A 12,673-nucleotide genomic window follows, 5' to 3' on the forward strand; every position below is an offset into this window, starting at 1 on the left:
TAACGGGAAACAAATACAGAATATTGTACAGTTGATTAGTTTAAATTAAGTGACTCTTCATGGTTCACATTTATTTACAGCAAACACAGATTATTATCACAAGTGAGTCAGATCGCTAGTCTAGATTTGCAACACGTCAGCTGCTATCTTTTGGATGATTATCTGCTGTTTTTTCATTTCGTCTGACACCGGCGCCTTAATCTGTTGTCTGCAATCAGATGAAAGCATTTTAATTTCAAAACTATCTTTAATTCCAGACGCGACATTCATCATAACACGTCTGTTGTTTCGAGGGCTTCACATCCGACGCAACACGCCGACATCCTCGTGTCCTTGTTGCGTGAAGTTAAGTCTGTGAACGCTTCGTGTTGAATGTTAAATGCCTCCATGAGGAAGATTACAACACATTACCCATAAACTCGTCCAGGTTTATTTTGCTGCTCCGACTCAAATTACATAAGATTTTTTTTTCTTCGAATAAGAAATTATGTAAGAACCTGTCGGTGCATTAGCTGCAGCTCTACATCCACTGTTGCAGGAAATTACTCCCACTTCCACCGACTCCCACATCAGCCATAAGAGAAGTCACCTGACCGGAGATAACCCCGCCCCCCACACCCCTCTGCCGCCACGCCATCCCCAGACCCTCCTCCTCATCCCTCTCTCTTCTTCCTCTCCACCTCTGTGCCAACTTCCCCTCCCGCCTCCTCGAGGCCGCTCAGCCACCGTGAGTCATCCTCACCTGGTGAATAATTAAAACGTCTGAGACTCTCGCGCCGTCTGGCCATCGGAGGAGCAGCAGGAGGAGCAGGAGGAGGAGGAGGGAGGCAGACGAGGGGCGGTGGAGTGATAACTCTCTTAATGTCGCCTGAGGGTTATGAGCAACTGCCATCCATCCGTCTACCACCCTCTCTCTCTCTCTCTCTCTCTCACACTTTTGCTTTCAACGTCCTGGGAAAAAAACAAACAACTCCCTCGGCCTCCGACGTTCACAACCGCGTTCCAGCGGACGACCCAGCGGAGTCGCTAGCGGCTGCGCGACTTAGCGCGCACAAAACAGGTGTAATCGCCGCCGCCGATATCGCAAAAAAAGGTGTGTTTAGCAAATCCACGAGGACAGAAAGGAGCTTTACGGGCTCGTTTGGCATTCACTCTCTCCACCCTCAAACCCCCGTGATAATTGGATTAGCAAGCACTTAAAACAGAGCAGCGGTGGGTTATTTAGCCTCTTGCTTCAGCGGCCTTCGGTGTCGTAAACGGCATCGGGGTCGTTTTTCTGCGCCAGTGTTGCGTCAGGGCCGTTGTGACGCCCGACTGGAGGAAGATTACATCAGTTTGTGAGTTTTAGACGGAACAGAGAGGTCGCCTTCTGCCTCGTTGTGTCTCTCTGTGCGTGTTGAGTTGCACTAAAATAATCTTACGGGGGAATATGGATGAAGTGTCTTTCATTGCGTCTGGCTGCAGCCGGCTCAGAGCTCAGTGCAGTGAGAAGTGTCGCTGGACACGCAGCCGCCACCAAAACAAGCTTTTCATGCACTTCCAGGTCTTTTTCTGCTGATTGCGCTTCCTTTTTAGCGGGATCATCACGTTTCCTTTCTCTCTGCGGTGAGAATTAGCATTCGAGGAGGAGGAGAAGGTGAAGAAGAAGAAGGTGAAGAAGAAGAAGAAGAAGAAGGTGAAGAAGAAGAAGAAGAAGCTGGTGAAGGAGAAGGAGGAGGAGTTAGTGAAGAAGAAGAAGAAGGTAGTGAAGAAGAAAGTAGTGAAGAAGGAGAAGAAGAAGGAGCAGCTGGTGAAGGAGGAGGAGTTAGTGAAGAAGAAGAAGGTAGTGAAGAAGAAGAAGAAGAAGGTAGTGAAGGTGAAGAAGGTGGTGAAGAAGAAGGTGGTGGTTAAGGTGATGAAGAAGGTGAAGAAGAAGAAGGTGAAGAAGACGAAGGTGGTGAAGTAGATGATGAAGAAGGTGAAGAAGCAGCATTTGAAGTGCCGCGTGGTAAAAGGACGCGTACAGTGTAGCATCACGTCATTATGGGATGGAGCCGTGCTCTTTATCAGCTCACTGGAGTATTTACAGACATGCAGCCTTAATGCAAACCCTCCTCTCCTTCTTTCCTTTCCTTTCTTCCCTCCTGATGTATTTTGCGCTCTACCAGCACGCAGTATAGAAATTTCTGCCGACACACAATAAATCCTACACCGCTCTCTCGCCGCTCGCGTCCGCCCGCTGTAACGCACGATGCATATTTCCCTCAGCTCCGACTCCGCGTGCTTGATGCCGGCGCACTGCAGAGCGTGAAGAGAGCCGCTGCCGGCTGATCAGCAGTTATTCCTCATCATCGGTAAAGCGAGGAGAATCAGAGCTGAGAGTCGAATGATCTGGGAAAACGATTTTTACATTATATTCTCAGGGCTGAGTCCCGTCTCGGGGTCAAATGGTGGATTATGATAGTTGTGTTATGTGTCATTGTCACATGACGGCACATTAAGGTTCCAACTTAAGTGGCAAAAAAACTCAGACTACAGAAAGCTCCTTTGTCCTTCAAATACAAATAAAACACCCACTGGTTACTTATTATATTATTTTGCCCTGATTTTTAAGCACATGAGAGATGATTTCATGGGACGTGATCTCAAGAAAAAGAGCAGGAACCTCACAAAGGAACCAGAAGAAATGCTTCAGCGTAGATCTGATCGTACAATTTGTCTGAGGTTTCGGTAACGGCTCCAAATTCGGGATTTCTCAGGTACTTTCTGACCTTTAGCAGCCCGTAGTTTGTGTGTGTGTGTGTGTGTGTGTTTGTGTGTGCGTGGAGTCAAGGTTGGAGTTCCCTCCATCCAAGTGTTCAAATCACCAGAACTGTGTTCATTTATTTTATTTTTAATATAGATTAATTGATCTCGCCCCGCACGCGATGAAACCAATTAGATTCTCCCCCCAAAAAACAGCCGCTCTTGAAAACACCGCTCGATGTAATTCAAAGGATTTCACTCAGGAATCGACCCAACAACCCACCGGTGTGGAGGAGGTTCCCATATTCCTGACATCATGACGTGCTGACGCTGTTGTCCGCTTCCTTTTATTTATATTTGTGTGTCTTTGCATTGAGCTGCAAACTGCTGCCAGTTCCCATTCCTGTCCTCACTGTCTTGCTTTCTCCCCCCTCTCTCTCTCTCTCTCTTTCTCTTTCTCTCCGTCTCTCTCCCTCTCTTCTGCTTGCTCTCCGTCACAGCTTCCGCTAATAACACCCATGCCTGGCAATCCCAGTCACGTAAGTTACTTTAATTTTCATTGGTTGCAGTTCTGCTCGCGGCCGCCGCGCTCGCTGGCTTCTGCTTCACAAGTTGCACACATGCACTCTCACACACACACACACACACACACACACACACACACACTCTCTCGCCAGCAGAGCGTTTGGATTATTAACGCACAACTCGCATTCTCAATCGGGCATAATTAGCAGATGCCGATGCACCATTTAAAGAAACGAGACACCAGATAGAAGAGAGCGTGTTTTTAAAAAAAAAATTTAAAGACGGCACCCCGGAGATGACACCCAGAAGCAGCCGACTGAATTTTTACACTGAATTCATCACACATGCTTCAGAAGTTGGTACCAGATTCATTTCGGCCTCATTAGTCTTTAACGGTCCATATGTTGGGCTAAAAAGCCGCTCAACCTCTGGAGGTCTGGAGTTTAATGAATCCCCCACGCGAGTAAAGATCAACATTCGGCTGTTAAAACAGTCGACCCCCAACAAAATGAGTTCAAAGCAAACAAATCTGGATCGTAAAAGTCTTCCCCTTTGAGTTCTTAAGCTACGTTTTCTTGCTCCCAACATGACTTTAACTGGTATTTCTGTTTTCTCTTTAATTTATAGTGAGATTAAAGTGACATTTAACCTCCAGAGGACATTTTACACCCGACACATTGTTCTATAATGTCTTTAAAGGACCGTTTGTCACACAATCCACACACACAATCATGTTTATTTCACGTGGGAATCACTGACCCAAGAGTATATATTTGATCTCAGAAGGTTAATAACTTTGTTTCTGTAATGTCAACCTTTTAATGTTGAATTGCATGTCAATATTTGTAACCTTAAAATCCACATTTTGTTGCTGTATTTACTTTTGTATATCAGAACATACAAACGTGTTCATGCATAGATATGTTCATGTCTGTGTTTCCATTCATATGTTGTTAATCCTGTACCAAATATGCAGCAAAGTGGTTAATTTTGGGGGTTTTATAGACACAGCAACACACACGATTTCATATTTTTCCTGCAAGAAAGGAGGTTGTAAATCTTTCCAACTCTAATTCTTAATTTCCTCGCCCCCCTGCAGTGCGCTTTGCACCCTACCGGCCTCAAGACATCGCCCTCAAGCCGCTGCTGTTCGAGGTGCCGAGCATCACCATGGACTCGGTCTTCACGGGCCGCGAGTGGCTCTTCCAGGAGGTCGACGCCCACCTCAACAGCCCCAACGCCAGCACCAACCGCGGCGTGGCAGTGGTGGGCAACATCGGCTTCGGCAAGACCGCCATCGTGTCCCGCCTGGTGGCGCTCAGCTGCCACGGCACGCGCATGAGGCAGATCGCCTCCGACAGCCCGCAGGCCTCGCCCAAACGTACGCCGGCTAAGCTAAGACCGCTTTTTCATTATTGTTGTACCCGATTGGAAGAGTCGGCACGTCTCACACGGCGCTTGTGTGTTGTGTCCAGATGGCGAGGGGCTCCCTCTCACGCAGCCTCAGCCCACGCACGGCACCCTGGGAGGAGGCAGCTGTCCCGGGACCCCCGAGATGAGGCGACGTCAGGAGGAAGCCATGAGGAGGCTGGCGTCTCAGGTACCCGACACACCTGCGATCGTGGGCGCTCAGTTCAGCCTCTAATCCACAGAAAAAAAGACATTTGCTTTCACCTTAAACACTCTGATGGTCCGTGTTTATTTGTCGGCTTCTTCCACAGATGCACATGATCTATTTATCGAGCCGTTTGCTCCGAGTGTAGCCGCGCTTGTAGCGATTTCAGATTGCAATTTCCAGCGTTTATATTTGATGGTTTGCGTATCACTGAAGAAAGATAAGTGCACAAGCCCGAGCCTCATAAATACATCTCCACCTTCCCTCGACACCTCCATTTCACAGCTGTGCGAAATGAAAAAAGATATAGATTTAATTGCCGCAAAAAAAAAAAACCTTATACAAGCGAACTCATTTGCATTGTCGCTTCTTCCGTTTCATATTTTCCTCCGTTATCAAAGAGCAGAAGTGCACACGTGATTTGTGAAGAGGAAACGTGGCTGAATAGTCTTTATTGTTTTTATTGTGTTTGTGGTGGAGCGTGACATTTTCCGGCCTCTCTGTCCAAAAAAAAAAAAAAAGTCTTAACGTCTTCATTTTTCAATTAGCGACGGCGGCGCCGGCAGGTTAGCCGGCGTGTCGCTCGTTTGAAGAGCGCGAGCGCGGACGCCGACTCGTGAAGCTTTTCATGGACTCACGCAGAGTTTCTCTCCCCGAGGTCGTCGACTTCAAATGAGCTGCGAGATAAGTCGGGACTGAGGATTCCTCTCTCGCTCTTCTCTGTGTTAAATGTTGACTTTTTTCTTCTTGAAACAACCGCAAACGAGAGAGTTTAGCTTCAACTTGAGAAACGTCTTTTACCCGCTCTTCTTCTTCTTCTCCTTCTTTTTCTTCTTCACTACTTTCTTCTTCTTCACTACCTTCTTCTTCTTCTTCTTCTTCTTCACCACCTCCTTCTTCTCTTTCACCACCTTCTTCTTCTTCTTCTTCTTCACTACCTTCTTCATCTTCTTCACTGCCTTCTTCTTCTTCACCACCTTCTCCTCCTCCACCTTCTTCCTCTTCTCCTTCTTCTTCTTCTTCTTCTTCTTCTTCGTCGCACCTCGGCCCCCCTCCCATGCTGCTCAGCCATCTGCATCCCCCTCGGTCCCAGCCTGATGCATTATGCAGATGTGTTTAAAAAAGAAAAAACAACTTTGCCAGGGAGCCTTATGAAATATTAATACCTGCAGAAAGCCATTTCCCAGCCACGCTATTAGATCTTGTTAACTCTTTGCATTAATAATGGAGCTCGCCCCCTTTTTTCACCCCCTTTTTTTGGTTTTAAAAACTCTTTTTCTTTGTTTTCCCTCACTGCTCTCTGATTGCTGCACCTCTTTTTTTTTTTTTTAAACTATTCAAACTCCTTCGTGACGTCTCGGTCGCCCTCGACCGTCCTGCCGACGCACGAAGACGCGTTCGCTCATGTAATTAATCATCGCCGTGTTTTTCGACGGTTTCAACACTCGACTCCTCTCCGCGCCGCCCAACAGTCGCCCGACACACGAGTGTGTGTGCGCGGGCTGACTCACAGTCGGTTCCCCCCTCTTGGCAGCCGGAAAAAAGGCAATGAATTATGAATAGCTGAAACCGTACAGCGGGACGAGAAGTATTATGTTTCATTATGCTGCAATCACCCACCATGAAGTTGACTCAATCCCAAATGAGTCTGTGTGCTCTGGGCGAAACAATATTTCTGCCACCTGACTCCCACGCACACTTTTCTTCAGTTTGTTGCAGAAAAAAAAAAAAAAGGTTTGTCACGGTTCAGATTACTAGATTTTTTTGACCCCCTGGTCTTCTTTTCCCCCAACTCTCTGTCGCCCCCAGGTGGTGGCGTACCATTACTGCCAGGCCGACAACGCCTACACCTGCCTGGTGCCGGAGTTCGTGCACAACGTGGCGGCTCTGCTGTGCCGCTCGCCGCACCTGGTGGCCTACAGGGAGCAGCTGCTGAGGGAGCCGCACCTGCAGAGCACCCTGAGCCTGCGCTCCTGCGTGCAGGACCCCCTGGCCTCCTTCAGGAGGGGCGTGCTGGAGCCCCTGGACGCGCTTTACAAAGGTGAAGCGGCAAAGTCGCACACAGTCTCACACACACACACGGGGGTCAGAACAGTCACAGTATATGTTCAATGAAGAAAACAAAGTGTAGACTTTATTCTGTGACCCTGTATTGATGTATTCTCGTGCAATTCATCTGTGCAAAGTACTTTTTTAATTGCATTAAGGCAATTTATGTATTTGTATAAAAAATATTGCTTTTTAATCATTTAAGACGTAGCTCTACTTGAGTTTGTTGATTCATTTGCTCTCTTGGACTAAACGTCTTCACATTCCTCAGGATTAACTGGATTGTGTTGAATTATTTTAATAATTTGTCTCGCTTTCTTTGCAATTTGATGCCTCTTCAGACCTCAGTGTTCAATTTATTGTTTGACTTGAATCCCTGGTGCATGGTATTAGACGCATCTTGTGCACTTTGTGTTCAATATAATCAAGATCAAAGTCGTTAATCTCGACGCTGGAGCTGATTTTTCTTTCTTTTTTTATTAAACCAAACAAAGCTTCTCAGGATAGATTGTTCCACGCTTTCATTTTGAATGGAGACAAAACATCCAATCTGTGATGATTACTTTTTAAATACGATGTGAAATTTGACTTTGTGGCGGAGCGTGAAGGTCAAACTCACTTTGCAGAGGACGGCCGTTCAATGTGGAAAGCTCTGAAACATCAAGTACATGCCATTTATTTGTGGTTAATCATGAGCTTGTTTTTCATCACCATCATGTAAAAAAATATATATATTTTTTAAAAAGTATCTTTTTTTTCTCCATTTGTATAAAAATGTTTAAAAAAAGAAATTATTTTTTTTTTTAAAGTTTTTTTCTTCATTTGTATAAAAATGTTTTTTAAGTATATATATTTTTTTAAATGTAAAAAAAAAAAAAAAAACTTTTTTGGGGATAAAAATGTTTTTAAAAAAAACTAGAAAGAGCATTTCCTGCTGAAAATGCGTTGGAATGCAAAAAGCTGAAGCTTATAGCTGAAATATTTGAAAGAAATAGCTGAATATAGCTGAACATAGTGGAATATAGCTTAAATTAGCTAAATATAGCTAAATATATTTGAAAATGAAAAAATAGCTGAATATATGTAAAAACAGCTGAATATATTAATATAGCTGAAAATAGCGGAATAGATGAATATATAAATAAATAGCAAATCAGTATTGAAAATATAGAAAAGGCAAAATACCTGCTAAAATTTTACAGTTCAAAGTCATTTAATTGAACTGTTGAAAATTCTTGTCGTTTAAATGTATAATTGGAAAAGTTGAAAGGAAAACTGCATCATCTAAATCAGGGGTGTCAAACATACGACCCGGCCCGCCACAGTGTCCAGTCCAACAGAAGAAAAAAAAAAGTTTTTTTGAAAAATTAAAATCTGTCACAGGTGGGGTTTGAACCACTGACCCTTTGCTCCTAAGGCGGAGTTGCTAACCACTGATCTACAGGTGCAGTTGGTGAGAGACCTGATATTACTGAGTGTCTACAAAACCATCCGTCAAACCTCAACGTGAACGTCAGTGACGCTGTTAATCCTGACGTTTATAACCAAAGTGACCTGCACACACGCGCGCGCACACACACACACGAACGTTCACGCGACCATAATAACACGTTCACGCGCGAGCACGGCCGTTCATGTGCGCCACCCGTTCGCGTGTGCGGCCGCTTACGTGCCTGCTGCCTGTAGATGCACAGACCAAAGGGCTGCTGCTGGGGACGGACCGGCTCTCCCATTCAGTCGGACCTCAACACGTCTTATCTGTTGGATTCCTATCGACCGCAGTTTACGGCAGAAGACAAGATTTCCAACGTTTTGAGCTATAAATTATGTCCAAAGAGTATACGGTTTGGAGTAGAGAGCAAGTTTAAAATATGTGTATCGCCAAGTGCCCTCGCTCTGGAGTATTACGTCACTGCTCTGAGCTGCCCAACACACAATAATGAGAAAGGCAGAAAAGGTGCGGAAAAACTATAAAACGAAAACGCCGACAGTTAAAACAATATAGGATATATCGAAAAGATGAGTAATACAATAACAGCAAAAACGTTTTGTCAACATTTTAAAGGTGGAATGGTGTCTCTAGCTGGAGGCATGACAGAGCCTTTCCCTTTTGAAGTTGAAGAGTTGAAAGCGGATTTGAAGATGTTCTTCATTGGAAACCATTCATTTTTTTTTTATAAAAAGCTGAATAATTTTAAAATTTGAGAAAATATGAAAAATGTAAAAGCGTAGATTAATAGCTAAAGGTTTTGTCAACATTTGGAATTTTAAATATTGTCTCAAGCTCAATGTATGAAGAAACTGTAAACGTTTGAAGTTGAAGATGATTTGAAGATTTCCCCATTGGGTCCCATTATAAAAAAAATCATAAAAAGCTTAATAATTTGGAAATTTGAAAAGTCAGAAATATGAAAAGTCATAGCCATCGTCTCCTTAAGTAGCTGAATATTTGAATAATTGAACTTTTTTCTGTAACTGGAAATATGAAGGACTAGTTACGGTCCAAAATACGGATGGAAGAAATAGAAGAAACAGTTTAATAAAGATTTGAAGAACAATAGTTGGAATGCTTGCAGCATTCCAACTAATTAGAAAAAAACTTTTTTTTCTTCATTTGTATAAAAATGTAAAATTATTATTATTTTTTTTCCAGAGAGGAAGATCAACTCTGAGGAGGACCTCATCATCCTCATCGACGGGCTGAACGAGGCAGAGTTCCACAAGCCGGACTACGGAGACACCATCGTGTCTTTCCTCAGCAAAACCATCCACAAGTTCCCTCCATGGCTCAAGCTGGTGGTGACGGTCAGAACCACGCTGCAGGTACACAGACAGACGGGAGCTTTGTTCTCCAGCTGTTTGCATCTGCCGCTTCACATTCAATCTAATTCAAAAACAATAGTTTTAATTTTGTTTTGTTTTGTGTTTGTCTATTATTGTTACTACTGGCACCAACAGGGTTTTACATCAACATTATCAGCGGGTTATTTTTATTTAATTTATTATTATTTTTATTTTTTTAAATATATATATATATTTATTTAATTTGTATTTTTTATTATTTCTATTTTGAAATTATATATATATATATATATATATATATATATATATATGCTTTATTTTTTTAATAATATTTGTTTTTTATTTACATTATTTATTTTAAATATTTAATTTATTTAATTTATTATTTCTATTTCTTAAAATAATATATACATTTAATTTATTTAATTTATTAGAAGAAAAAAATAGACCAGTTACTCATTCCATTTTACACTTTATTTTTGACCTTTCATTTAAAATGAATAATTTAAATTCCTCAAGATGTCTCTGCAGCAATATCACTGACCGCTTTGTGACCGCTCAGGAGATCACCAGCGCGCTGCCGTTCCACCGCATCTCTCTGGACGGCCTGGAGGAGAACGACGCCATAGACCAGGACCTGCAGGGCTACATCCTGCACCGCATCCACAGCAGCCCGGAGATCCAGAACAACATCTCGCTCAACGGCAAGATGGACAACACCACCTTCGGCAAGCTCAGCGCCCACCTGAAGGCCCTGAGCCAGGGCTCTTACCTGTACCTCAAGCTCACCTTTGACCTCATCGAGAAGGGCTACCTTGTGCTCAAAAGCTCCAGCTACAAGGTACGGGAGGCGCCGACAACGAGAACGTCTGGCGGCTAACTCTGCATACTTTGAATAAAGCCAATTTGCCCAAAACCAAGAAAAACATCACAGTGTTTCTCGCTGCATCCATAGCAACAGGGACGAAAAAAAAACCCATTTCTCTAAATCAAATATCCTGGTGCTCGTGATTGCTCAAGGCAACAACCGGAATGGCAATTTTTATTTACCCGCACCCCCGACATGTACAAGTAGTTTCATGAAATCTTCTTCTCGACAGCCGGGAACCGAAACACCTTTTTTTTCCATAAATAATGCAACCGCCATTGTTTAAGTGTGCATTTCATAATGAAATATTTTATCTCGCACCTCCAGCTTCATTGAATTTTCATGTATTCAGAAGAGCTTCCAGACTCCATATAAAGAAAGAAAAAATCACATTCTCCCCCCCCCCTCCGACCACACGGAGACGCGCTGTACAAACACGCTGCATTATTCATGTTCTGTCGAGCGGCGGCGAACGAGAAAGAAATCTGCATTACGCTTCATATTCTCCTCTCAGGTGGTCCCGGTCAACCTGGCGGAGGTGTACCTGCTGCAGTGCAACATGCGCTTCCCCACGCAGTCGTCGTTCGAGCGGGCGCTGCCGCTGCTCAACGTGGCCGTGGCCTCGCTGCACCCGCTGAACGACGAGCAGATCTACCAGGCCATCAACTCCGGCTCGCTGCAGGTAAAACAAAAACATCCGGGGAAAAAAAAGGAACGCACAAGACGACCTTGAGACGGTCGAACAGCTCACGGCCTTTTTAAAATTGATTTGATTTATTATAATAATTGGCCGCTGTGATCCGGGTTTCACAGTCCAAACTTTTCCTAAGTCAAGAGCTAAATGAACATTTTGAAAATTAGGTGAAAAGACTTTTTAATGGATTAGATTAGATGTATTTTATTAGTCCCGTAGTGGGGAAATTTGCAGGATTACAGTGCACACAAGAGACACAAGTACCTGTAATATGAATAAATACAAATATTAAACAAGTAATGTAAATAATTAAAACAGTAAAGAATGCACAATAACAATAACATTATTGTGACGTCATCTCTTGCTAGACTTTGGTTATTTTATAATAAATGGATTCAAATAAAATGTTGTTGCATGTCATAAATGTTTATCTAACATAGCCGTGTATTCTTAAAGGCCATTACAATGTGCTTTTTAATCAGCTTCTTACTTTGAACAAACTATTTCCAATACTTTTACTGGTTTTGCGTTACACTTTGGTAAAATTAAATTGTTTCTATAGTTTTCAGCTGGAAGAAAATGGTGACATCACACATTAATCAGTCTTTAGCAGTATTTGACTCAAAATATAATTACATCATTTAGTTATCGTCATGCACATTAGGCTAATTATCCCAGTTAATAAATAAAAATGTAATTTGTTCCTTATTTAGTGAGACATCAATTACACAATATGTAAATATTTGTAGTAAACGAGTTTTAGGGGCTTTGACAATTCAAAGAAAAGAGTATTTTACTTCTTTTGGTTGACTAAATAAATTGTCCAATACAATTATCAAACACTGCATCCACAGTTCTACAAATACACATCATATTGTAAAGTTGTCCCCTTGCTTAAGAACGACAAACTAAACCCAACGAATGACTTTGGATTGACCTCTGTGGCTCGCAGGGCACGCTGGACTGGGAGGATTTCTCACAGCGCCTCGACAACCTGTCGGTCTTCCTGGTGAAGAGGAGGGACGGCACGCGGATGTTCGTGCACCCGTCCTTCAGGGAGTGGCTCATCTGGAGGGAGGAAGGAGAAAAGACAAAGTTCCTCTGCGACCCGAGGTGAAATAATCTTAATCTGCTAGGATGAAAGTACCGAGCGAAGAAGTTCACGCTTAAACTGTGGGAGGAAACAGTCGTTCTTTAGTATTAGCTAATAAGGGATACTTTGGGTACTTTATCCATGGCCGGTGTGTTTCCTCCAGACAGGAGGACCAAAGCAAAACATATTTAACACCTACAAAGTTTAAGTGTGCACTATATTCAGATTATTTCCCCTTCTTTACTTGCTGTGAGACAGCCCTTTCCTCTGGTAACCGGTGATCCGGTAACTGTGATCTCCATT

At 43.2% G+C, this 12,673-nt stretch overlaps 1 protein-coding gene across 11 annotated transcripts in view; it reads left to right on the plus strand.

The window, feature by feature from the left end:
* The window catches only part of tanc2b (tetratricopeptide repeat, ankyrin repeat and coiled-coil containing 2b), a 129,203-nt gene that overhangs the window by 101,847 nt on the left and 14,683 nt on the right, over nucleotides 1–12,673 (plus strand). For 9 of the 11 annotated variants that reach the window (XM_068582622.1, XM_068582623.1, XM_068582624.1 and 6 more), the window contains 8 exons: nucleotides 3,225–3,263; nucleotides 4,349–4,630; nucleotides 4,725–4,849; nucleotides 6,674–6,905; nucleotides 9,567–9,736; nucleotides 10,278–10,556; nucleotides 11,098–11,265; nucleotides 12,230–12,390. In XM_068582622.1, the coding sequence (XP_068438723.1) occupies nucleotides 3,225–3,263; nucleotides 4,349–4,630; nucleotides 4,725–4,849; nucleotides 6,674–6,905; nucleotides 9,567–9,736; nucleotides 10,278–10,556; nucleotides 11,098–11,265; nucleotides 12,230–12,390 (1,456 nt within the window). The remainder of the gene's footprint in view (nucleotides 1–3,224; nucleotides 3,264–4,348; nucleotides 4,631–4,724; nucleotides 4,850–6,673; nucleotides 6,906–9,566; nucleotides 9,737–10,277; nucleotides 10,557–11,097; nucleotides 11,266–12,229; nucleotides 12,391–12,673) is intronic. The other 2 variants (XM_068582627.1, XM_068582628.1) reach the window with 1 other exon arrangement.

This window comes from Clinocottus analis, unplaced genomic scaffold (genome assembly GCF_023055335.1).
Source record: "Clinocottus analis isolate CAN_PGR_092001 unplaced genomic scaffold, fCliAna1.0.p SCAF_19, whole genome shotgun sequence".
NCBI lineage: Eukaryota > Metazoa > Chordata > Actinopteri > Perciformes > Cottidae > Clinocottus > Clinocottus analis.